This window comes from Podarcis cretensis (assembly GCF_951804945.1).
Source record: "Podarcis cretensis genome assembly, chromosome: 1".
NCBI lineage: Eukaryota > Metazoa > Chordata > Lepidosauria > Squamata > Lacertidae > Podarcis > Podarcis cretensis.
Genome location: NC_137170.1, coordinates 47,146,693 through 47,173,384, shown reverse-complemented (window position 1 = coordinate 47,173,384; position 26,692 = coordinate 47,146,693). Strand labels below are relative to the sequence as shown.

Below are 26,692 nucleotides of genomic sequence, written 5' to 3'. Positions count from 1 at the left end.
TTCTGTTATCCCTCAGATACACTGAACCCACCATGGCACGCATTGTAGAAATGCAATAGCTGGCTTTAAGAGAACGAGGCTGTTCTGTGGTAACAACAAAACCCAGACAAGTCAACGAAACAGAAGCTTACAAGTGAAGATTTTATACAAGGAATGCCAAGGGTGGTCTCTGGGTGTGCAATAACATGGTAGAATACCTACATGCATGGAGAACATACAGAGGGCATGGACTACACAACAGGTTTCACTTGTATTTTCCACCACAGAGTCAAAAATAAAACACTTCAAAGTGCAGTTACCTAGGTTGAAAAATCACTACAAGATAACTTCTCCCACTTCTATCCCTTGAAGAAAAAAACCCCAAACCTAGTTTCTAGTTACAAAACACATATTAATCCCTGTAGAGTTTAGACAGCAGGAATGTACTACTACATAATCCAGTTCCATTTTGGCATGCAAGCCGGAAACTGTCTCTCCCTTCCCAAGACACAGCAAGATTAGGTAGATATACAGAAGAAATCAGCACACTTGTTCAGAAGGGATAGTCCTTTATAGCACTTAATTTCATATTACAGTTCTAAAATAGGGGTCAGTCATCAAGGTATACAAGGTTATATTTTAATAAATGGGAGAAACAACAGTGCCAGGGTATTGTGCCTGACTATCATGCCAAACTCCAGCTGTTATGAGTGACGACAAATCTCTGCCATGGGAATGTGCCATTCTCAGGAGTAAAAAGGAGAAGGATTCATTCTTCAAACTGATTGGGTTTCTGAAGGTCTCTTGTCATGGAAGCAGAGATCCACATCAAAGTCTAATGCGATAATTTTACTCAGTGGTTTGATCAGTGTCTCAAAGTGATTCAATGCAGGGTTTTCTCCCTCCAAAAAGACAATCCCCCGATGTCATCAGAAGTACATCACTGTTTTCCAAGTTGGTTTATATGAGTGCTTTAAGGGTGGTTCACATAGATACTGCTAAGAATCTATACTTGGGACCATTTACAGAAGACAAGTGACTAAGATGCTAAGCATACACTACACTGCAGGTTTGTGGGTCTTGCCTAGTACTTACCTTTGCTCTTAGCCTGAAGATTTTTGATGGGGGGGGGGCGGGGAAGAGTCCATCAACAAGGAAAACCAAGCATAGAGGAATGTGAACAAGAGAAATAAGGCCTCATCAGCCCAAAGTGAAGCTGAAATAGCTGTTAGAAGACCAGCTTTAAGTTTTGTGTTACATTGTTTGATTCCTCCCATACTTCCACTGCCTTTAGCGCATGGCCCTTCTAAGATTACCATCCTTTCTGCAGCAGCACATATTTTTATCAGGACCTGTACAGAGCAGCTTCCTCATTTCTCTGGCTGTTTTCAGCCATGAGGAAACTCCTTAGCTCTGGATGACAAGGCCCTATAAACAGAACAAAAGCCATCTGGGGTAAAATAAATATGGGTGATGGGAGTTCCAAAGGGTCAGACCCAAAAGCTTAGGACTCACTGTCTGAAACAGGGAGTATGAACAACGGTTAGTTCAAGGTGTATAGAACCAAAGCCTTTGTAAGTCTAAGATGCTGTAAACAAACAGCAAAATGCTTCACACAAAAGAATTCCAAGGCACTCAAGAAGCTGTATGTTTGACCCCCTTTACATTTCAGAAAACAGTTCTATTTACCTTTGCTTGTTTTAATTGTAAATCATCAATGCTTCATCAGCCAGCTGCATTCTTAGCATACTCAATAATATAGATATAGAGATACATACTTTAAACTGGTATATAATACACTGGATTTTTGGATTCCTCATTTTACTGCAAGCTTCTCCATACATCCCAAGTTGGCCAAGTCCTGCAGAACTTGTTAAAACTAGCTGTTCAGCAATCCTATAGAAATCCGCACATGGGGAAAAAGGGCCAGAGATCAGGAGCATGCACTCTGGCTGTAAAAGGTTAAAAAGGGTGACTTTTGTTTTATCTAACCCTGAGAAGCTAAGGTGTTATGGAGGACCCAGAAAGGTAGGTAGGGTTAAAGGTCACCGGGCTTTTTATTGCAATTAAAGCAGACTCTGACAGGATGATCCCAGCCACGGGAAGGGACAGCTCTGCGCTCCAGAGAGCACTCGTCACAGAAACCCTGGCCACAGGCACGGCAGTGGTGCTTCGACAGCTTGATATTGAATTCCTTCTGGCAACTGTGGCAGTGTAAGATTTCATGGTCGGGCACCCAGTAGGCAGGTCTGGCAGCATCCTTCACGAGACCTACAGAGAGTTAGGGGGGAAAACCCACAACACCATTTCTGTTTGTTGCCAATAAAGAGGAGGAGGGACTGTACAAAACCCACCGCTGCTTTTGCTGCCCTTAATGAAGGATTAGGACTAATCTATAGGATGGTTCAAGTAATTCTCAGGCTGTGGCTTATAAAGGATTAGTGAACAAGTTGTCGATAAGCCCAAGATTTCTGTTTTCCCTGCTTACGCTTTTGGGTGCAACCTTATGTATGGGAACCAGGTTTAGAGAATAAAACAACCTATTGCAAAGCTCTGCATCTTAGCATTAACTTGGTGGGGGAGAGGGAAGGATGGCAATACCTGTGCAGATTCCCCACACCTGCCACCTGAAGAGCCCTGGTCTTCTGCTTCACTGGACTTCTTTTATTTCACTAAGTGCTACTTGCTGAGGGGGAAAGAAAAGCCTCCAATTCTATACATACCCACTGAACTGAGAAGCTAAAAGGTTTCTAAATGCACCAATAGTACTTACCCAACGGGATATCAATGGCAGTCACTACAGCTCCAAGAGTGTTCTGCACAGCTTCACCAACCTTCCTGGCAATCACTGTCCCCCCTTCCTCATCAGTTGGAGCCTCAGGCACATCTGCATGACAGAAGTTAGGGCTCAGAGACAAAGGCACAACTCCAGCCTAAGACACAGCTGTTCTATTTAGAATTAAAATTGATGTTCCCCCAGAAGTTGCAGCCAGCTGCAGTCAGTGGTTGGTCCCTAACCTGGTAGGGGACAATGACTGAAATCCATAGATCTTCCACACTGAGATCTTCACCGAAGGCTACCTCCCCAGGACGATTCCACCAAAAACTGTTTTGTGGGCAGAATCCATGAGTAAGAAGAGATGAAAGCTCACAATTTTCCTTTCTTGTTACCTTTACTTTCAGCTACTGCCAAGTGGGCAAGGCACAAAGCAGGGCTATATCCTCACAGTAGTATGAGTAAAACTATTGTGCTTCACTATCCTGTCAGTGGCATAGGCTATCTGTGTGACTGTGAAGGTTTTCAAGGTAGCAGCTGATGAGGGGACTAACTGCCACAGGATAATTTGCTATGATTTCTCATGCTTAGGCAAGAAATTGTTCAATCTGCAGCTTACTTAGCTGCCCATGCTTAAAGACATGGTTTCTACATGAACATGAGTTGGAAATGAGCTGAAAATGGGAGAAACAGGTTCTTGATCCCCTTTGTTTTATTTCAGGTTAAGTAAAGGTAAAGGGACCCCTGACCATTAAGTCCAGTCGTGACCAACTCTGGGGTTGCGGCGCTCATCTTGCTTTATTGGCCGAGGGAGCCGGCATACAGCTTCCGGGTCATGTGGCCAGCATGACTAAATCACTTCTGGTGAACCAGAGCAGCGCACTTTGCACTTTGACGTGCTTTCGAACTGCTAGGTTGGCAGGAGCAGGGACCGAGCAACGTTGCGGGGATTTGAACTGCTGACCTTCTGATCAGCAAATCCTAGGCTCTGTGGTTTAACCCACAGCGCCACCCACATCCCACTTTCAGATTAAGAGACCCTGTAAATAACAACAGGCCCATTATACCAGGGATAAAAGGGTGACTGGAGGTCTTGAATTCATTGTAATGCCATAGGATCCCTGAGACAGTCAACAAAAGTGTGTGGTTGATTCTTTGGGATGCAAACAGATATGCCTTCAAAGAGGAGGAAGGTTTTTCTGCTGTGAAGGGAGCTCTGCTTTCAGAAGCAGCTGGCATGGTGGAGTAATGCAGCAGGAGTGCCTTCCTGGTACAGCAGCCCTGCTGCCAGCTACTGGCAGTGGCAAGATCAGGGATGTGTTGGTTCACTGGCAGAGCCAGTCTGGCACTCCCACCATTGCCCCAGCGAAGTCCTTGCCACACTGCCACTCTGTCCCACCCCACTGCACCAGCCACTCCTGTCTTCTTCCCAACCACCGCTGCCACTCTTGCAATGGCACCACCTCATGTTACGCTTCCGGTGGATGCCTGCTTTGCAGGGTCGGGGGTCGGGGAGAGAACCTAAAACACAAGGATCTTGGCTAGCCATCTCGTCAAACATTGGTTCAGTGCTTTAAAAATATTATTAATTATTATTAATAAAATAATAATAATAATAATACAAGTTATGTGTTAAGCTTTATAAAACTGCTTTTGAGAAGGAAGTGGATTTGTGAATGACAGAATGGCTAGCCAATTGACACGATCAAATTCAGCATCTGAAAACCAGAACATCAGGACTTTCCTGTGTTTGATCGGAGCAGGGGAAGGTACATTTCACAACAGGCTCACTGCTGAAATTTTTTCATCTGTACAAACACCATGATACCCCCTTGTTGAATCAACTCTCATTTATCCACAGGTGTATAAGCAACCTCTATAATATGTTCTCCTAGCTTGAATCGTGCACAAGTGTCTTGAAATGGTATGTTACCAGAGTCATAAACAGCTCTGGTGTAGCCCTGGGTAGGTTGCCCTCCAAGGTTGCACACAAGGCTTCTCTGGTGAGCACCAGACTGAATGCTGCCACCTCCTCCCCTTGCAAGCTCAGCATGGCAGCAGCAGAGATGGGTGGCAGCACTCAGCCTGGTGTTCCCCAGCCGAGCAAAGCAGCTGTCGGCTGCCATCTTTATTAATCCAGAATGCCTTGGGAATTCTAGGGTAAGAAAAGATGATAGCTGCTGTGTTCAATTAGCTCAGTGCTCATCAGAAATTAAAACAAAACAAAATCAAGAATGACAGCATCAGCCCAGTCAGCTCTCCAGGGTCCATGGGCAACTATGATGAAAAAGTGTCGGTTTGGAACTGAGCAGCTTCAGGAGCAGAATGACAAGAAAGCATCAACAACGTCCTTCCTTCCTCTGGGGAAGCTACTCAGTACATACACACTGTTCTTCTCTATTGCCATTAAATAGATCATTTTCTTACAACCAGTGAATAAACCCATTGATTCTAGAGTTAAAATGAAGGAGATTTAATTCAATCTGAATAGTGATTTCTTAAGATTTAGGTGAGTTGTTTTCCTGGAGGAAGAAGACTTCAATTGTAAATGCACTGAGATATTTAGAAACTAAAATTTATTATTATGCTCCTTCGTTTTGCTTTCTCATTATTCTGCTGTTTGGTGGAAATTGCCCTCTACTTTTGGATACAGGAAGGACCACAGGTGAGTGTCAGGCCCAAACTAGATGAATCCCTCAACTGGAAGGGACAGGAGATCATCTTGCCTGATGCAAGAAATGCAGTGCTACCACATTCCGTATAGGTGGCCACCCAGCTTCTGCTTGAAACCTCTAATGAAAGAGATGAGATGTTGGAAATCCACAGCTAGATCCCCCAATTTATTTCATAAGCAACCAGAAAGCCCTAAATCAGAACATTCTCCCACCCATGGGGCAAATAGTGACTTTGGGATGTATTTAGATCAGGAGTTGGGAAGCCTTTGGTCCTCCAGATGTTGCTGGGCTACAATTCCCATCATCCCTAGCCACTGGCCATGCTTGCTGGGGTTGATGGGAGTTGTGGTTCCACAGCAGGTGAAGGGCCAAAGGTTCCGCACACATTCTTTAGATGATGCAAATAGCACAGGTTAACAGCTTCCTCCAGTGATGCCATCCCAATCCAACTCAGGGCCCCCATGGGTGCTTTTGAAGAATCAAAGCAAGACATCCAATCACAGATCTTCAACATCTCACATAGCCTGACCTCAATCTCAGCTGGCAGATGACAAAAGGCAACAGGGACAAGCATTTAAAAGCACAACATGATACACCAACACACACACAAAAGGTTATAGGTTCCCCCCCTTTGGTTCACACACCTACTATGGTCAGGATGGGATTACCTAACTGAACGCCCCTGCCGTCATAGCAGCCATCGCATACTCGCACAGGTGTGGGGCCCCAGCCACGTTCGGGAACAGGGCGGGTCTTGGATGAACAACCATCACAGAAACCTTCTCCACAAGCCCGACAATGGTGTTTGGTGTCATTATCTTTAAAAGAGATGCCACACTTTCTGCAATTCTGAAGGAGATAAAAAAACACAACAGCAAGCCATTGGACTAAGTAGTTTGGTGAAAGAGGATGAAGAGGCATTTTTAGTCTTTCAGTCAGCTAAATTGGTGGTGGGAACATCTGGCCAGCAGGGAACTCAAGCCATATCATATCCACACCTGATACAGCATTGTGTGTGTGTGTGTGTAGACCAGGAGTGCCAACGTGAATAAAATATTGGGTGGGCCAAGGTAAGCTCCACCCCGCATAATCAATCACAAGTCGCAGTGCACACACACCATTTGAATGGCAATGCCCATCAACTTGGGGGCCCCAACCCGCTCAAATATTTTGTGGGGGGGCGCAAAGGGAACTTGCCCTAGGAGCTGGCTCCTATGGTGAGGACACAGCTCTCTGCTAAAGGCCTCCTGAGACAAGATTGGGCAAGGCAAGCAGGTGTGAAGGGGTCATTAGCATCTGCTACAGCCTCAGAGCTAACCACACGATGAACAAATTTCATTTTGTCATGAGGCTCAGGATTGGCACCTGCATCAGAGGTGTCTGTGGTCCAGCTGTTGAGCCTTGAGCAGAAAGGCTTCTTTTTTTTTTCCTGGTGGGAAGCAGGAGAGTGAGAGCCCTCAAAGGAGGAGACTACACACAGGGCTGTCTCACTATGTCTGCTGGAGGCAACAGATTTGTAGAACACAGCAGAGGCATTTCATCAAACAATGAACCATTATTTCATCTCTTTGGAGAAAGAGAAGTAGGGGAAAGGAAAAGGACTTCTCATCAGCATGCAAGTATGATGACTGCTAGATACCAGAATCTGGGAATTGGGTTTCCAGTAGGCTGGAGCGATTTGATCCGTCAGCCAAGAGGTCACTGCTTTTGTGGGTCCCAGGCTCAGTTCAGACACTGATTGTGCCATAAAGTTCATCCCGTCTATGAGACGCTGAGCAGCATTGTTGTTGTCTTTCAGACTGCAATCCGTCTGCAACAAAAATGGATATTCAGTACAATTAACATCTCATTGTGCCTACCTGCTGCTGACCTGCTGACCTCTACCAAATGTTAGAAGATATACATTGTCTTTTATTTGGAGAAAGGAAGGAAATTAGACTTCTGTTACTGACTGGGATGCCCCAGATCTTCATGTAAATTCCTTAGAAGGAATTCAAAATAGGAGCTCTGTCTAGGGGCATGGAAGATCCTAATGCATGGCTCTGGTCCCTTCTCTCACTCTCTGCTTTGGAATGTGTGGCCTAAACACACTAGGATGGATCTTAATGGAGAGGTAAGGAGATGAACCAGGATGAATACAGAAAGTATTTCTTGAAGCTGGACAGGAGAGATCTGGTTTACATATTTCTCAATCCATGTCCCCAAGACACAACATGGTGGCATCAAACTTGGCTTTAATGACCTGGGCATGTAAAACTTCTTTCATCGCCAACATCTCCTGAAATGGGATGATTTAACACAACAGGGGTGGAATGCCTGCTACTGTGGCAGCCTAATCGTTTCCCCTTCAATTAAAAGGACAAGAAACAAATGTATGCAAGTGGACTTACACCTGGCCAGATGTGCACAATTTCTGTCCTCACCACGGTATCCACAGGGTCTTGGTTGCCAAACCAGTACTGTCGGCTGCGGTACACAACTCCGCAGTTGGGGCACTCGATCACGTACCTGCAGTCAGGAAGGAAGAAGAGCTGGTCACTCAAGCATGCTCCAAGTGAAGAGAATGGGAGTAGGGAAAGATGAAGGGGGAAAACAGCTCCTCTGCTTCTGTACTCACCCTGACCAGGCATACTTGGCAAGTCCCATCCAAGGGGAATCAGTGGAAGCGGATGTTTTGGGCACCACTCTAACTTCATTCCCACGTTCATAACAGGCCTGGAATGCAAAATATCAATTAAACTCTTCCATTTACAATGAAGAGTTATGTGTTAGTTCCCCCAAAATGGAGGCAATGAGGAATGGTATGGTTTGAACATATGCACGAAAACATTAACAGCATTAAAACTAGGAACTCGCTGTTCTTCAGTAGACAGTGGGTGCCAGAAAACAGGCCAGGGAAAACCCTAGTTCTTTCTAGCCTAAAGCTGTGAAATCTTTGACCCACCCAAAGTGAATTCACAGCCCAGCAGAGGCTCAAAGATCCTCTTGTTTCTGCCTCCAACTGCAAACATAGATGGGTTGTGTAATGTACAGAGGGAGGAGGATGCAGAGTTTGCTCCTTAACCTCTTCAGGTAAGTTGACAAAACTTCCAAAATACAGGGAATACCCATCACAGGTTGCAAAGCACCTTGCAAGCTACAATACATGGATTGATGGGCTACATTAATCTTAGCAGGTTATAAGCTATGCAGGCTCTTCTTGTCAACCTCCAGTACCAGAAGCTCTCTTTCACTTGCTCCACTCACCTTGCATGTAAACACTCTGTTATCGTACTGATGGGTGTATCTACACCGATTCTTGGCTTCATGAGGTACCCCTTCTTTTGAATGGTTCATGCTGTTTTTACATCCACACCTGGAGTTTCAAAGCAAAGCACATAAATACTCAGAAGGCAGACTGACCGGAAGCTCCCTAGTGATCTCTAAGGCTCCCAATCATTCTTTTGCAGTTGTGGCTTGCATTGGTTGCTCTTTACAATTAGAAGTCACATGCAAGCCACACTGCTTCAGCTGGGAGTCAGATCAACCTTATGTCAGATGACTGGCAGACGCCCACCTGTCAAATGTGGCCCATGGGTTGTTCGTTACAATTGGATCTGGCCCACCAGCTAAAAGTGGTTCCCCACCCCTGATTATATAGATTCCAGGTTTATGATGTTACCCAATGCCTTACCCACTAAATATATATACAGTGGTACCTCCAGTCGTGAACGGGATCCATTCTGGAGGCCCGGCCGCATCCCGAAAACGTTGTAACTGGAGACGCTCTTCTGTGCACGCACACGGCACAATTGAGAGCTTTTGCACATGCAGCGAAACCCACAAGTGTATGTGTTTGCAACCAAAGTTTACATATCCAGAGGGATACGTAAGCAGAGGTACGACTGTGCAGTAATGTTGGATTTTATTTAAAGATAATAAGATCGTTTCGGAAGCAGTGTTCTCCCAACAACATAAGAAACAAAGCAAATTCCCAACATGAATAACCAACCGCAGAATTTCTCACCCAAGTTTTACTTAACAGTGACATTGGCAACTCCCTATTTAAAATGGGCAATGACTGGGTTGCTTGTAACATGGTCATTATATTGTAATATATAGCATAATTCTGACACTGTAGATCTTATTCAAATAGTGTTCTTCCCATTCCACCTACCCGCAGCTGAGACATACGGAGGAACAGGTGAAATACTCGTCTGGAAAGAAGGAGCTGTGGGCCATCTGATCATCTGGGATCTCACCGCAGAACCTATCACTCAGTGCCTGCAGAACACACAGAGAGAAACCAGCAGTGAGCATAGAGCTAGCGGGACATCAAAAAAACACCAACTTTTATGGAACAGTATAGGAGTGTGAAGCGCCTCTTATGTGTCAGATCAGGGCATGGAACATTTTCGGCCTAGCACGTCAGATCTTTCTCTCCATGCACCCTGCAAGCCAACTTTAATAGATGCACAGAGCCACTTCCCTGACAAGTATCTGATGGTTCCACGAATCTGTCAAAACTGAACTGTGAGGGAGAGGTCTGCTTTGCCTGCATGTTCCCCAAAGGAAACACAGCACCTAGCAGGACAGAACTCTCTGCTCACAAGCAGATGAGCGGAGGGTACAATCCTGCCCTCTGCAAGGGTCTGCTGTCAGTGAGTTCCTCCTCCACTGTAGGGAGGCCTGACGAGGCACTCTCCTGTGGCGGATATATATCGTGATAGATTGAGGCCTTGTGATGTTTAGCTGGTGATAGATTGTGATGTTGAAAACCAGATATTGCCCAGCCCGATCTTCAACAAGGATGGAAAGACTGTCAAAACTGTTAGGTTCTAGCCATATTGCCATTTGTTTATTCTTTTCGTAAACCACTTTGAGGTTTTTATTACAATTAAATGGTATATAAATTTCATAAAATAAAAATAAATCATAAAATCCAAAATTTCCAGGAAAGAGAAAGAGAGGCAAAGAGCTTACTCCTACATTGGCAGCCTATTGGCAGGAATTTCCCTGAATGTTTTGTAAGCAACTTCTCCCCCCATCCCCTGCTCACAAAGATTGAATGTAAAGATTGCAAAAGCACCAAGCAGACCCTGGAAACCTTTTAGACTACAGGGGTATCATTGCCTGGCCATTACATGCATTTTGGGAGAAGCAAACTCCTCCCTGCTGCACAGTTATTAAAGCCACAAAATCTCTCTTTGGTTCAGCAGGCGAGAACCGTAGATTAAGACAGTGCAACTGATTGCAATTCAGATGAGAAACTTTTCTTCTGGCAACAAAACATTAAATACCTCATGATCAGAAAGTGTATACTTCACACTGCAACATCCATAAATAGATAAGCCATGAATGAATAATGAACATTAAAACCATGGGTAACTATACTCTTCACGTACTGTAAAAATGCCTGTCAAATCATAAACTGAACAAGGAGGGGTTGTGGAAAAGAAGAGTTCGGCTGCAATGCCATGCACAATTTCCGGGAAGTAAACCCCACTGAGCACAGCGTAAATAATCATAGGGTTCTGAGAGAACATGTTAAGGATTGTGTTGTTAGTGACAACACCACAATAAATGTAGGAGCGGGATTGTAGGGAAGAAGTCAAAAAATACATCTTCTCATTACATGGGAAAGATCTAATTGCATAATAAATGCTCAACGGAGGACGTGTTGCGGTAAAACTTCTAATTGCATACATATAAACTCTCTCCTCCAAAAACATATCCATCCTCATTTTAAAATACTCAAGCATTTGCTCACACACTTTCCCTGACAGCCACTCAAGACTCTTACATTGTCCCCTGAAGAGCTGTGCTCTTGACCTCCACTAGCTCCAGATGTTACATCTTTGCTATCTACAGATGAAAAACCATTTAAGGAAACTGAGGGAAAAGATCAAGGCAAGTCAGAGAACAGGTTGTTGCCTGGAGACCATGTCCTGACTCTCAAGTTACCCTGGCAACAAGAAGGATCTTTCCATTGTACTACAACAGCTTAGTCTTGCCTTGCTTAGCCATTTATGGTGTATTACTACTAGTAGAAGCACAGTGTCTGTAGAAACCACGTTTGTAAACACTGGGGGAAAGTATTAAAGAGACATGGGCTTGATGAAGTACTCTTTTCACCTACTCTACAAAGCCAGTCCAAAGTTTCTTCTGGCCTTTTTTTAAAAGAAGAAAACAACTCACAGAAGCTGATATGCCCTAGGCAACTGGAATAGTCAGGAAGTACAAATCAGACCTCAGTGTTAGTTGTAAGCCTGCCAATGTCCTCAATTTCCCTCGGTGTCAGCCTAACTGGAGGCGGGGTGTCCATTTTCTCTTGGCATGGCTCACTTGCCGTACAGTTCTGGATCTGCCTACTCTTCAGGAGCTCTGATACACTGTCTACTCCGGTCAACTCTCATTCTTTGCTGTTTGCTTTATATTGTGGGAGTTGCTCCGTGGATAGGAGGAGTGTGGGTGACCCTGCTTTGGGACGGGGGTTGGACTTTGATTGCCATCAGGTCCCTTAGAACAACTAAGAATGAAACTGGAGGAATTGGCAATTTGAAATATAGCCACCTGCCCCCAGAGCTGCTGGCTGTGACGACGGAATCTGTGGTCTTTGTATAGAGGAACAGTAATTCACCATCTTACACTTACTTTGAGTGCCTTGTAGATAACTCCAGGAGGCCTGGGAGAACGGGTTGTATTGTTTTCTAGCTGCTGCTCCACGGCATGCCTGAGCCCAGAGAAATCCGTTGGGGGGTTATGTGTCCTTGTTCCTTTGTAATGGATCGAGCTGAAGGCTTCAGGGAAGAGCCCAAGTTTCCGGAACCGATCCTGGACAAGTTTCTCAGGCACCTCAGAAGGGTGATCTAAAAGATTCAATCACTTTAGCTATATTATCGTGAGGTTTGCACACGTATTTACTTTTTTTTACATACATATTTACACGTATTTGCATGTGCATTCTTGATCAAAACAATGAATTCTCTCCTAAATAATAGGAAACACCTAGAGCAAAGCATAGGCTGGACCCAAAGGTTACCTTCCTTTCCCAGAAACAACATTTCTGTGAACACAAGGGCCTTCAATCCAATGGAGGGGCAATTTCTTCCAATCCCTGCAGCCCCACCACCACCCTGTCACCTATGCTGTTCTGGAGTAGACTGGAGGGAAGGGGGGAGGCTGGTGAAAAAACCAGCTGCCCTTTTCTATTAGCACATGACAGGATCACGGGATCCAACTCCATGCTACCAGCACATACCTTTAAAAAATGTGGCTTACAAATTGTTAACCTAAATAGATTATTAGAGGAAAGAAATGGGGAATAGGAAAAGAAGCCCTTTATAGGAAATCTTACATCATTATTTAGATGCAGGTCTGCAGAAATTTTAGTGCCATTGCCTTCAGTTGTATTGATGGCCTACTAATGGGGTCACATTGGTTTTTTTAAAGTGTATCTGCTGCAAGGTGCAACTGATGAAAGCCTCCTCCTCCTACAACAGCATAAACTACTTGTACTACCATGGTCTATAAACAAGGGATTTTTAATTTATATAATACTGCTTATTTTCTTGTGTGCACAAGTGGTGGTAGAGCTTTCGGGGTGGGTTTTTTTTACTACTCTACCTATTTCTGTAAAATCAGTGGCAATGACAAAGAGGGTGTTTTCCATTATACTCCAAAGATGGCAGAATCATCTCCTGCAAGAAAGTTCCAGGAACATGTTCTTGAAACTCTTTTTATTCAGATTAGATCTCAGCTGCTGAATATACCAGCTGGACCACTTACCACTGCTCTTTAAAATGCTTATTTGACTGTCTTTACTGTTTACTGCTTGTTTTATTAATTTACATTTTGTTGTTGTTGATGATTATATTGTTGCTTCAAAGCTCTGAAGCATCTTATTGAAAGGCAGATTTTTAAAACTTCTTAAATAAAACAAAATAGTTTCTGCATCTTTGTCAGTTTTTCGGTTGTTTCACTGGTCCAGAGCTACTGGTAATGCTCAGCAAAGTCAGTCCACAGGGAATTCCTTTCCTTTTAGTGAGGGGCTGATACCAGGGACATACATACTGCCAAGCTTTTTATTTTTTAAAATATGTATAAAAGTACTCTATAATGTGCAAGCAGGATTTGCATCTATTGCATAATTTAGTCTGCTTCTGTTAGGTATCAAGGGAAAAACTATGGAAGACAATAAAGCCATGCTTCCTGCCACTGGAAATTCTGATCAACCCTGCCTCTGGTTTCTGAGATTTCAACAGGTGGTATACACATGCTTTCAGCCCTAGCTTTGCAGCTAGATTATCTAGAAACTTCCTTCTTCTCCTTGCTTTTAAGAAAAGGACGATGAAATGTGATCCCAAATGCCATATTCTCAAAAAATACACATAATCCAAGCTAACTGGCTTATGCTTTGCTATTTGCCAGATGCAAACTCCCTGCACGTTACCTCTCCACCTTCTATATTCTAGATAGTGAGCTAAGTCAGCATTCAGACCCCAAATCTTCCACGTGGCAACACCCAACTCCATCCCAAGTGATTGACATTGCAGCAACCAATTTGCGTCTACTCACCAGCACCTAGTAACTGTGTGTATACAGTCTCGTGGAAGATAATGACTCCAGGGCCCAAAGTGGATAAGGGAACATCCAGGCCACAACGGGCTGTGGTTGCCTTCAGTTCTTTGGTGAAGTGTTTTAGGTAGGCCTCTGAGGCATCTCCAAGAAATTTGAAGAGATCGTTGTGAAGTCTGTCAGCATGAGTACGGTAGATGATAAGGTCCGAAATAGCCAAGACCTTCAGAAGCAGCCGGGTCCTCTGACTCAGGTTGACAGTGGCCCCCAGAAGACCCTCTGTGTCAATCACCACCATTTTGTGGACAGGGTCATAGGCTGCCCAAACCCCTACCGTACAAGACTCCTGAGCGGGAGATGTTTTAAAAACCTCACGACCGTAGAAGAAAGTGTGGTTAAGGGTATGAGATTTGCCATCCCCAGTGTTCCCAAAAATAGACACCACCTTTACGTGCTGATCAGGTTTGCAGTCCAGTTTCCTGATAAATTCGTCTTCGTTTGCCACCTTCCAAAACAAGAAGAGAAAGATTGCGTTAGAACTTTTTAATGGAAAGAACCCACTGCTGAAATGGTGCTGCTTCTTGGACATGACTTGTAACTGCAAGTGACATTCTTTTAGCCAGTAACACTCTGAGATACTGGTGCCTGCTAAAAACTTTTTTGTTTAGGCAAGGCATGGACGGTAACATAGCTAGCCCACACAGGAATATTTGGATTTCTTAACCTGCCTAAGGATGTCACATCTTAGCAAGAGGGGCAAAAAACTTAAATGACTGGGCAAGGATTTATTCCATTACTCTTACGCTATTTTAAAATTCTTAGCATCTAGATATCATTCTGTTATTATATTTGAGCGTAGTTGAACTATGCTGTTATCTTACCTCCAGGAAAAAATATGATCCAATCATAGATTCTTTGCCACTTTAATTACATACAACTGACATACATTTTTCCAGTATGGAGTGAGCCAATGAAAATGTGAACTAAAACTCTGAAGTATTAGAGGGGGGGTCATATATGAATGGATGTCATGTATTTTCTTGTCCAATCACACCATCAATTTGACTTTGTCAATGAGACATGAAATTATACATATAATTTGAAGCATATATCAGATAAATTGTACCATCTTTCTTCTCCTTAGCAGGACTCCTCTACACCTAACAACTGTGTGATAAACAAAATTTAGCGGATGAGGCTTTTCCTGGCAAACAGCTGAAGCGAGAAGAAAAGTTTCATCTGGTATGTTTTTGCTTGTCTTGCAGCCTTTAAAAATGGTACAGCAATTCTCCACAATGTATACTATTTAAATGAAGGTAGATATTTTGAGGGAGAAGCCACACCTGAATTCTCTTCTACTTCTTTGAGGCCGTTAGAGAAGCAGACTCTCCAGGTTGCAAATTGGCAACCTTAATTGTTAGGAATCCACTTTCAATGTCACCATTATGTTTATTAGAAAAGAGAACAGATGTGCTGCTAAGCCATAACTGAAGGCCTTATAGCCAAGCCACGGGAAGGTTTGTCCTCACTGAAGTCAAATACAAGCTTGACATTTATTGCATTAGAAAACAGCTCCACACACCAACCCACTACTGATGAAACAGCTAGAAACAAGGACAAATGGGATAGAAAACTGAGTCTGCATCCTACAAAAACCTTCTTGGGAGTATGCCCTGTTGAACAGAGTGAGAGTCACTTCCGAGTACACCTGCTAGGGTTGTGTTGTTAATTCAACAATTTTGTAGTTGCATCAGAGAGATACCTCTTTCAAAAGAACTTACAACTTTAAAAAGATATAAAACAGTAATAAAAAAAGAAAATCCAAGACAGCATGACAGTCAAGCTATAAAAGAGCTAAAAACAGCACCCCAAAATAAAGTTAATAGGTAAATCATTTTTTAAAAGCTTTCTCTAAAAGGATATTCATAACTGCTGGTTGCCCATGAGCTATGACACCCTTGCTCCTAAGGAGTCTTATTCAAAGTCAGTGGAACTGCACCAGTTTATACGGTAAATGAGTTATTTTCAATCTGACCTGTAGATGAGGAACCATACCACCGACTTCTCTAGAGATGGGAAGGCCTGGGAAAAAAACAGAAAATTGGGAGAAAAACCAGGGTGTTTTTTTTTTGTTTTGTTTTTTTCCAAACGGGGAAAAAACAGCTTTGGGGAAAAAAACAAAAAAAAAGGGACTGGTTTCCCCCCAGTTTTCCGGGTTTTTTCCAGGCCTTCTGATCTCTAGACTTGCCTAAGAAGAGAACAGAAGTTACAATGCATTTTACAAGCCTGTAAGCTTTCACACTGTTGTTAGGGCTGCCATTTTATTTCACTTGTGCTGTTCTTCTGCCTGCAATAGCAACCTCATACCCAGAACTCCACCCAGCTACACTTTTCCTTATCTCTGTAACAGAAAAAGCTTTACCTCAGTGTCAGTCACTAGCATTTGACCAAACAATAGAAACAGTATAGATGGATAAGGGGAAAGTTATTCCCTTATCACTAAGTATGGAAACTGACAATGGATGCCTTACTTAGGAAGTGGCCTTATACCTTTTCAGGTATATGAAATGTAACAGAATACCTTTCCCTATTAGACATATTGTACTGAAACACGGATACTTAATATAAGATACTCCAGGATTTGCCTGTTGTAGGATATTGGATCTTTAAATGTGAAGAACAAAATAGTATATTCAGTTACAGTTTACCACATGAAACCCCTTATTACTAAAGGACATTTTAACAAAGTTAATATTCCAGATCTGTACAACCTGTACAAACAAAACAATTTTTTAATCCTAAAGATGGTAAAGCTTTTGTTTTACGGGAATTCATTACATGTCACTCCACACATGTGATCTATGTGATTGCATATCCTTGTCCACGTGTATATGGAGGAACAACAAAAAAAGTTGAATTTTGGAATTATGGATCATTGAGCAGTAAGATCAGAACCAGAACAACTGAAATTTTATTACTTCCATATTTCATGGTATACAACCATACACCGTAGCATTTGAAGTTTTTTGCAACTGAGCAAAAATTTCAAATCCTCAGCACTATTACTCAGCAGGAATCATATTGAATTGATACATTAAAGACAGTTTCTCCCAATGATTTAAATTAAAGATTTGATTTCACAACATTTCTGTAATAAGGTCAATGTTATACTACGCCTTCCCACTTTGGATATATTTTTATGGGCATTTGTTATTTAAAACTTGTATGGAAGAAGTATGTCATTGTCCTGTCAAAGGAGTGAAGGTTGTCCAGCTGACAAATCAGAGAAGTGATAGTAGGATAGTTTCCTTAGGCCAGTAATGTTACAGTAGTATTTCAGACAGCTTGTTTTGTTCTAACTACTGAAGCACATTTAGAAAGCAATAAATATGAGGAGTTGTTGTTGTTATTTTAATGTGATAAAGCAGGGAACTAATGTACCTTATAGGCAATAATTTTTCTATAAAAGAAAATACTTTTAAGTTAGAAGAACTGCAGCACACAGCTATCTAGGAAAAACAATTGCATTATATAATTCAAGTTGGAATCCGTCTAAGAAATGTAGAAGTTGTTTTTCATCTGTGGAGCTTGAAAACGGATGTTTTACGGGTGATTTGTAGTATATGTTATTGTTGTAGATGGTTGATAACTTTTATTATTAGCACAGTATGTGGACTATTTGGATATAATTTGGGTTCCCATTTGTTGTGCAAACACAAACATGATCTTAAAGGCATATTACAGCTGAGAGTGTGATTTTGGCAAGACTCTACAGGAACTCATCATTCTCTTTGAAGCTCTTTACTTATCTGCTCAATCTCAGCCTCCCTTTAATTTCCTTATACCAAGTAGGTTAACTCTTTCAATGGATTGCAAAACTAAGAACATTGTAAGTATGATGATTAACTGCCATGATAGTCTTGAGGTCCAGCAAACAGCACTCTCAAACCTGAACAGATTATGTAAGACACAGTGCAGAAAAACAGAACTATTATGCAGCCACCGTTACAATAGAAATTGGAATGAAGGTTCAATTCTGACATCCAACAAATCAGCAAGTAGTCTGTTTACATCTTAACCAACTTGCATTGGTCATACTTATTGCAGTTCAAAGCTGCTTGTGGACTTTGGAATTCAAATCCTAAGATCTCAACTCCTCTAGCGGCCAGACCAAAGCTTCCTTCTGTGACATCAGAGCAGTTAACCCAGTGGCAGCAAGAAGACTTATGATGCCTCTGCCTACTGTGACATCATAGCAAAGAAGCCATTGCTTCCTGACTTCAGTGTATGCTACAAACTACAGAAGAGTTTCTCTGTTAGGACAGATTTACGTGACTTTGACCATGACCTCATTTGTATGTATTTGAACCAAGTGGCTTTGTTAAAGTTTGCAAGTTGAGGAGTGGGAGGGAAAGTGGGTGGGTAAAGGAAGAAGGGGAAACTGATTTTGCCATTGCTAATACTTGTTATATGCGCTAAATAGGAGGGAGGTAGAGAGAGAGACAGACAGATTTAAATGTAAGGCACATATGTAGAGGCTCTCAAAAAAAATTTCTTTAAAGACTGAATTGAGGCTGTAATGTTAGCTACTTACCGTGCATCTTGCCCACTCAAGAAAGTATCCACCACACAACTGTCAAGTTGAAAAGTCACAAAGAATAATTCTATACTACAGTGATACCTTGGGTTAAGTACTTAATCCATTCCGGAGGTCCATATTTAACCTGAAACTGTTCTAAACCTGCAGCACCACTTTAGCTAATGGGGCCTCCCGCTGCCGCCGCACCATCGGAGCATGATTTCTGTTCTCATCCTGAAGCAAAGTTCTTAACCTGAGGTACTATTTCTGGGTTAGCGGAGTCTGTAACCTGAAGCGTATGTAGCCTGAAGTGTATGTAACCCAAGGTACCACTGTATATCATTGGGTTTATTCCCCCCAATATGATGCTGCCTTGAGTCCCTCAGATAAATCATGCAGATTTAACGGTCTGCCTTTCAAAAGTCACATTTCTTACCTGGATCTCCTCTGTTTCATCTACCAACAGGAAGCTTACAACGTTTTCTGTCATCTTCTTCCTCTTGGTCTCCTCATCCATCCCCTCCTCCTCCTCGTGAGATTTGTCACCATGGTAAACAGTAATGGGGTGCTTCCTCTTGTTTCCACCCGCATGTGTCCTCTTCTGACACTCTACACAGAGGTTAATTTTGCATGCTTGGCATCTTATTGCTGCCCTCTGTCTGGAGTTTATGATATTGCTCTGCATGATATTCCCACTGGCAACCTTGCAGGTGTCACAGTATGGGACATGGCCAGCTTTAATTCGGGTCCGTTCATGGTTTCGTAGCCTTTCCTGCCTGTGTAGTTCTTCTTCACACCGCTGGCACTGCAGGCTTCCACACTCATCGCACTCAAAGGTTGCTTCATCTGTGCCACTGCAAGCATAGCTTTCCTGGCACAAAAGGGCAGTATTCAGGCCCTTATCAGCTGTTGGAGGCTGGGCACTCATTTTCAGAAATTTTACTGTTAGCTTTACAATTTTTTAACAGATATGTACATTGGTTTTCCAAAGGATTAGAATTTGTATTTATCTTAACATTGAGGAAACTCTGCATATGTTGATATTTCTATTAAAGAATGTGTCCGTCTTGATTTTCTCTCGTCTATAATGGTATCATCATATGCGAAGCCAAGGTAAACACTGCAGCTTTCCACAATTCAGGACAGGCCCAAATGTATTATGGGCTTAAAAGTCACACTGAGGTTAGATATGTGTAAGAAAAACAAGGATATGTTTCTAAAATGCAAGCCAGATCTTTTCCCTGAAAGGCCTGAAAAAGAAATAGGAAAAAGATTTATAAAGATAACATCAGTGGTTTTATATTTTTTAAAAAATCAACAGAAAATTCAGACAATATTAGTAAACCTTGTGCTTTCCTGTCACAATTCAACTCCTCCTGAACAATGCAAAGCACTTGTGGACATTTTCTGCATCTATGTTTTTTGCAAAACAAGGAATGTATTTGTCTGCTCACAGCAATGCTATCTCAGACAAGATCTTTATTTCAGCTGCAATTATATCTGAACAAACTAAAGTTCATCACACAAAATAAGCAGAAGGGCCTTTATAAAAGTAAGTGGCATAGGCCCCAATTCTATGTATATTCACTCAGAAATAAGTCTGACTTAAGTCTGGTGGCAGTATATAGGATTACAGCCTTAGGAAGCACGGAAACAAATCTGACCAGGGAGAGCCACATCAAAGCGCCACATATTTTTAAACCCTACTGTATGGGTTTTTATTTTTCCCAGCGGTGAGTATCTACTTACCTTAAATTAGGACAATAATAAATTACAAACGTAAGTCAAGCAATGTTTAAGCCAGCAAACGGGGTGGGAGGAAGGGTAGGTGTCTTACAGTAAGACCATTCCATCTGTTTACATTTGTAACTTATTTGCTTCCAAAACAGGACCTTTTGCCTTAAAGCACAATAAATATTTGTCTGCCCATATTGCCTAAAAAAGGGCAAAACATATACCTAACGAGCTGCTTACTTAAGTTTACTTTAAATCACAATAGGAAAATATTGCTATATACTAAACATTTCTTTTAAACTAGTAGATCTTCTCATAAACAACAACGGGGTGGGGAGGAAACAGAATAAACGAAATGACAGGGTCTGCCTAGGAGTAAAATATCCCCCCAACATCCCGATCTATTGTTTACAAAAACAGTAGGCACCTTCCTCCTCCTCTTCCTCCCTGGAAGTCTTAGTGACTAAGTAATCAGATCACAGTCTCCTCCTCCTCCTCCTCCTCTGAGCTTCAAAGATCGAGCTGGGCAGATCCTTCCTCTCCCCCGCAGGGTTAGGGCTTAGCTCCTACAGTGCCTGAGCCCCACCATGTAGACCTGGGACCCTCTAGGAGGGATCGGGGCCAGTCCAAAGCTCTTCTCCTTCTCCCCTTGTTGTCAGTCTTGATCAGCTGATCGCAGGGAACTTCAGGGTTATTTTTTTTTCTAAGACAGGAAGGTGAGCGGTCGAGGGGGGAAAGGCCGGGTGCATTGTGGGAATCGTAGTGCTCAGGGGGCGGCGCTTCAACGCGTTCGGAGCGGGGCAGAACTACATGTCCCAACATGCACTGCGGAGAGAAGTTGAGCCGCCTTGCACAGCACCCCGGGAGATGTAGTTTCAACAATCCCTGGGCTCGTAATTGTGACAAGCCGCGGCGGCGGAGTGAGGTTTCGTAGGAGGAGGAGAATGCATGGATGGGTGTGATGTGGCGTAACGTGTTGTGTAACGCGGAGGGATAAAGAGAGATTATCGGATAGGGGTGGAAATTCGTATAGATGTAAGCTCTTCGCCTTTATGGAATATTAGGGTTGACTGCGGCGCACCTGGGAGTTCAGTTTGGCTAAGGTAGCAAAGAGGAGGTTGCAACAGAGCCCCATAAAACTCCCCTCTGGTTTATTCCCAAAGCGAGGCTTCCTTCTGGTTTGCCACGAATTATCTTTAGAATGTCAGTTTAGGGATCTCAAGGGCTGCAGGAGTTGTTAACAGAAAGCGCTTCGAATCTGTTCTCCCGGTTCTATCTTTTTGATGGATGATGAACTTCTGTCCAATTGCTAGCAGAACTTCCGTATAGCTATGAGTGAAGTTGGTCCGTTAAACTTGGCTTTGGCACTGGGAGATCTACTGGCAGAAAACTGGTAGAGTTGGACTGGAACCTGAAAGTGATTGTGCTATATAACAATCTGATGAAGGATGAAGAGGATGTCAGGAGGGGTCTGCAGTCACAATACAAGTTCCCAAACACACTGGTGTAGAGCACACACTCCCAGAATAATTGTACTTTGAACTAAAGAGCCTGAAACTATGATATATATGTATAAATGGAAGTCTTCAAACTATTCATCAGTAATATAAGAATAGTTGAGCATAAGTGATTATGTTACATTAACACATTAATAGAAACAGATGCTATACATAAAGTACATGTATTGGGTATTAAACAAAGATGCCAATGCATATGCTAATCTGAGCATGATACTAAATAAATGTGTTGCCAATAAAGTCACATAGGTTCAATAAAGATGAGCATCCTAATGTGTAAATTAGCAAAAGTTTTCTATAGGTGTATACAAGGTTTTTTGAGATCCAAAATGACCAACACGTTTTGAATTCAATAGAATTCGTCACGAGAAAAACCTTTTTCTGTTTTGCGTTCAGCTGCAACATGTATCTTCACTCTCATTGGACTGTAAGGTTGCAATCCTTTAAACCCTTAGTAAATGGCTTATTTCTGAGTAAACATACATAGTAATGCAGTGCAATGCTACAAGCCTGTACACATTTCTCTGGAAGTAAGCTTCACTGAATGCAATAGGACAAAATTGTACTGTGCTGGTATGAACAGTAGAGTGCAACTACTTCGGATTTTTTTTTAAACCATATGAACATTTTATATAATTTTTCAACTATTTTTCTACCCACATGGCGTACCCAAGGCAACATTCAAAACTCCATAACTACAACACACAGATATCTCATAGTTTAAGGCAAACAAAATGGTATCTCTGTCTACTTATTCCTGTGACGTTGACTCCTTCTCGCTGACTTTATACATATCTATGGTGTGATCACTCTTGGAATTCTCTTGACAGTTCTGGTTACCACAGAGCTGGAAAAGGTGTAGAAAATGACAAACAAAATAATCAGGAGGCAGAAGCAACTCACTTCCAAGAAAAGGCTATGATGTTTTGGGACTTATTAGTTTACAAAAAAATTAAGAGTAAGCGGACATGATAGTTTATAAAATGATGCATGTTGAGAAAGTTGTTAGAGCTAAGTTTGTGCGTTGAACCACTGTCAAAGCACAAAAGCTGCTCAAAGGTCTGGTTGGCAACTCTACAAGTGTCTTCTGATTTCCCCAACATAGTGTGATCTGTTTGTAGCTGACTTCAGGAGGTGACTGTAAGGCAGGGAGCTGGATCTGCTAATGGGCAGCTGAGCCTCCTTTCTCAGTTCACTTAGGTCCTGTAAGCTTTAAGGGAGGCTACTCAAATACGTAGTCAGTTGGTCTAGATAGGATAATGGAGTCCTGCTGCAATGCTACCACATTGGGCTTATCAGGCAATACAGGGGAAATTGCCATGGGGAAAGGAGGGGGTCAATATGGCTAGTTGGCTAATGGAGGAACAGGATTTTACTCCATGCATGCATGGTTGGCTCAGGTGTGGAGGCTGACCCTTCTTTCCTAGTGTGCTGTGTATCCTGAATTTGACTTAGGGCCCTCCAAGCATGCAGCAATTGTTCCACCAGTCCAGGGCTCCTCTTGCATCACCTATGTTCCTGGTACCTATGACTGCATGTTGGGGTTGTGGGCTTCAGAGTGACAAATGCTCCATGACATCTGTACTTGCCTTCTGCTCTTATGGCTAAGTGTGTAGGCAATTGCTTTGTGGTATTTGAAGTGTGGTCTCAAGTCCTATGTCCACTGGGAAGGATTGTTGGAGTGCTTCCCAATTAGCCCACTCTCCCCTGTTGATGTTCAAACTTCTTTCCCAAATTGTGCTTTATGGAGTGTGCCACTATGTCTGTTGGAGTGAGTACACTGTAGCAGTGTACGTTCTGCGTGGGGTGAGTGAGGAAGTGCCTGAATCATTGCAATGATATTGGCTGCCTCCACATGTCATGTGGCCATTGTTAGTGGTTGTGGCATGTGTTTGAGCTGCATCAGGGAGCAAGGGTGGGCACATCTATCCTTGTTTTTGTTATTTGTTTGGAGATGTGTTATTACTAACCTCATGTATGGCAGGCATAGGATGCTTCAGCTATAATGTTGGTGTATTGGAGGCAATTCTATGACCTGGCGTAAATAAGAATATAGCACAACTTTATCAGAGTGGGGAGCTAGCAAAGCAAAGCAGTATTTTTTTACTGCACTTTGCCTTGCCCAGTACAAGAACTGGGCTGTAGATGTGAAGCTGGCTTTGCCACTCCATCAAGCTCTGCTGAACGTCGATTAGGGTTGTATTCTAATTTTTTGAGAGCAACTGTTGTAGCCCCAACCAAGGCTGCATCACAGTTTAGCTAACGCTATCCAAACTCTCAGCATGATCACTCTCTGTTAGTCACACACAAACACACACACCTTTTCTCAGGAAACTTCAACCTTAGCTTCTATTGAGGGAATGCCAATGTGGAACAATTAGCAAGCAAATAAATCCTGAAATTGTATTGTATTATTTTGACTGCTTAATGAGGAGTTGTCCATCAGCCACTGTAATGATGTGTAAAGATCAGAATGCAAGGTATGTAAATGTAATTGCATAAAGCATAATTTAAAATATAGTTGTTACTCTACTGAGTTTAATTGGAAACTGCTTCATCAATAGCCAGATCATCTGCCACATCTTAATATTCCCACTGAATATTATTACTTGTATCTTCATTACTTGTATTGTAAGACTGCTAGTTGTTTAAAAACGGTTGTTACTCTGAGCCTATGGAACAACAAAGGCTAAATATAAATCCATGACCCGTAGTCTTTCTGTCTGTCCTTTTCTCTTTCTATCCCTATTCAGGCATTATATTCATGAATAAGTAATATACAAAAGCTGAAAGAGTGGGGCCAGGTATGCTAGTTCCACCACCACCCCATCCTCATTCACAACTTACATTATAGTACTTTACATCAGGGGTGGGGAACCCTTTTCAAACCAAGGGGCCACATTCCTTCCAGGGAATGGACAACCTTCCAGGAGCCACATGCCAGCAGTTGGTAAAATCACAGATAAATGTGGGCAGAGCAATGAATCTGTATTTTACCTTTGTGTGGCAAGCTAGTTTATTCACAGAATTGCACACCCCTCACTAACCTCCATCTAGGCAAGCAAGAAATGTAATATGTGTTAAAGGACAGTTTCTAGCCATAAAAAAATCACCCGAGGGTGCAAAGCAGGGATGGTGAGAGGTGTGGTCTGGAGAGGCCTGAGGGCCAGATAGAGAGGCCTGGATTTACACGATTAACTAGTACTTTTTTTATCCCAGGCTGATACTGACATGTACTGTAATTCATGTTTTGCCGTGTTCAGTCTAGAAGCTACACAGGAAACACCTCATAATTCACCTCATAATACTCATAATTCAGTATTATTCTAGTGAACAGAGTGCTGAGTGCTTTGCAAATTTTAGTGACCATCTGCTGCAGGAATCCTGCTCTGCTCCTGTAGATTCCCTGGGCAATGTAGAACCCTGCAAAACTATTCAGAGACCTATTTGTATTTTTAATTTTTAAAAAGAAACACCTGCATTAGCATAGATTCAACTGTACTCATGCGCAGAAAGACACATGGAGTTTTATTAAGAAATGGGGGGTGGGGGAAGTGTCAGCTTTTCTACTTAAGAGCTTGTAAAATATGAACAGTTTAGAGAATAATGTAGCTTGGGCCCTGAGCGTATGTATGTGAGGTGTTGTGTATTAGTGGTTTGTAAAAAAGGTAAAGGTAAAGGTACCCCTGCCCGTACGGGCCAGTCTTGACAGACTCTGGGGTTGTGCGCCCATCTCACTTAAGAGGCCAGGGGCCAGCGCTGTCCGGAGACACTTCCGGGTCACGTGGCCAGCGTGACATCACTGCTGTGGCCAGAGCCAGAGCCGCACACGGAAACGCCGTTTACCTTCCCGCTGGTAAGCGGTCCCTATTTATCTACTTGCACCCGGAGGTGCTTTCGAACTGCTAGGTTGGCAGGCGCTGGGACCGAGCAGCGGGAGCGCACCCCGCCGCAGGGATTCGAACCGCCGACCTTTCGATCGGCAAGCCCTAGGCGCTGAGGCTTTAACCCACAGCGCCACCTGCGTCCCTGGTTTGTAATAAGAGTTAAAAGGGGTCCTTCTCCGGAAGGGAGCCTGGACCTCTGGCAGAGCACAATTGAAAGCCCTTACCAGCTAGTAAAACGACAGAGACCAGACCAGAATTCTAGTGAAAAGCAAGACGGCTAGTTAAGCCTGATTTTTATTTTTAAAAACTGTTGCAACAGGGTGCTCCCCCACACGCAGGAGAGAGGAGGAGGACCCAGAACAAAGGTGTGCCCGCCGTTATATAGACATTTCAAATTGCCCGCCCTGGAGTCCAAGACCACCCCCCAGATACAGCATCCCTACATCACAGAAATCTGAGTGCATTGTTTTTACCCTGTCTGCCAGGTTACCTGTTAATGGTCACTTGACCGGATTACCTGGGGAGTCTGGCCATCCTTTTGTAATGATAACACTTAATTCCTGAGCCAGGTCACAGGCTCACCCTATTCATACCTTAAATGTGCCCTTAAGGCAGGATTTGTGAGGACAGGGACAATGGGGAGGTTTCTGCATTTCCTTTGACCTTGTAGAGAAATATTTGAGGTGACTGAAAATGGCTTTAGGACTTCCTATGGATTTCAGACATGTGGTTTTATATATTTATATATGTGTTTGCTTGGTACATTTATGAACATTTATTATTATTATTAATGATATCATAGCTGTCAACATTTCCTTTTTTTAAGGGAAATTCCCTTATTCCGAATAGGATTCCTCGCAAGAAAAGGGAAAAGTTGACAGCTATGATATATATATATATATATATATATATATATATATAAAACCTAAAAATTCTTATAATGCCAAACCACAACAGGGGAAATCAGGCACAAGTTCAAAATCCCCCCC

The 26,692-nt window shown here is 42.7% G+C and overlaps 1 protein-coding gene across 2 annotated transcripts; it reads right to left on the bottom strand.

Annotated features, from left to right (window-relative positions):
• Positions 1–127: 127 nt before the first annotated feature.
• ZFYVE1 (zinc finger FYVE-type containing 1) lies at positions 128–21,006 on the bottom strand. Of its 2 annotated transcripts, none has more exons than XM_079990086.1 (12): positions 20,727–21,006; positions 19,002–19,815; positions 13,987–14,491; positions 12,064–12,278; positions 9,587–9,693; positions 8,677–8,785; positions 8,048–8,145; positions 7,821–7,938; positions 7,070–7,240; positions 6,075–6,279; positions 2,753–2,866; positions 128–2,250 (listed from the first exon to the last, which is right to left on the bottom strand). In XM_079990086.1, the coding sequence occupies exons 2-12, from the start codon at positions 19,491–19,493 to the stop codon at positions 2,018–2,020; spliced, it is 2,367 nt and encodes a 788-aa protein (XP_079846212.1). In that variant the 5' UTR covers positions 19,494–19,815; positions 20,727–21,006; the 3' UTR covers positions 128–2,017. The 2 variants fall into 2 exon arrangements, with proteins under 2 accessions (XP_079846212.1, XP_079846213.1); XM_079990087.1 differs by having other exon boundaries at positions 6,099–6,279.
• Between the last annotated feature and the right edge of the window lie 5,686 nt (positions 21,007–26,692).

Coding starts and splice junctions, on each gene's coding strand:
- ZFYVE1 (XM_079990086.1), bottom strand. CDS start 19,493: ATGAGTGCCCAGCCTCCAACAGCTGATAAGGGCCTGAATACTGCCCTT. Junction 12,279..13,986: donor CACACAGTTACTAGGTGCTG/GTGAGTAGACGC, acceptor TGAATCTTTTAG/ATCACCCTTCTGAGGTGCCT. Junction 2,251..2,752: donor TGCCATTGATATCCCGTTGG/GTAAGTACTATT, acceptor AACTCTCTGTAG/GTCTCGTGAAGGATGCTGCC.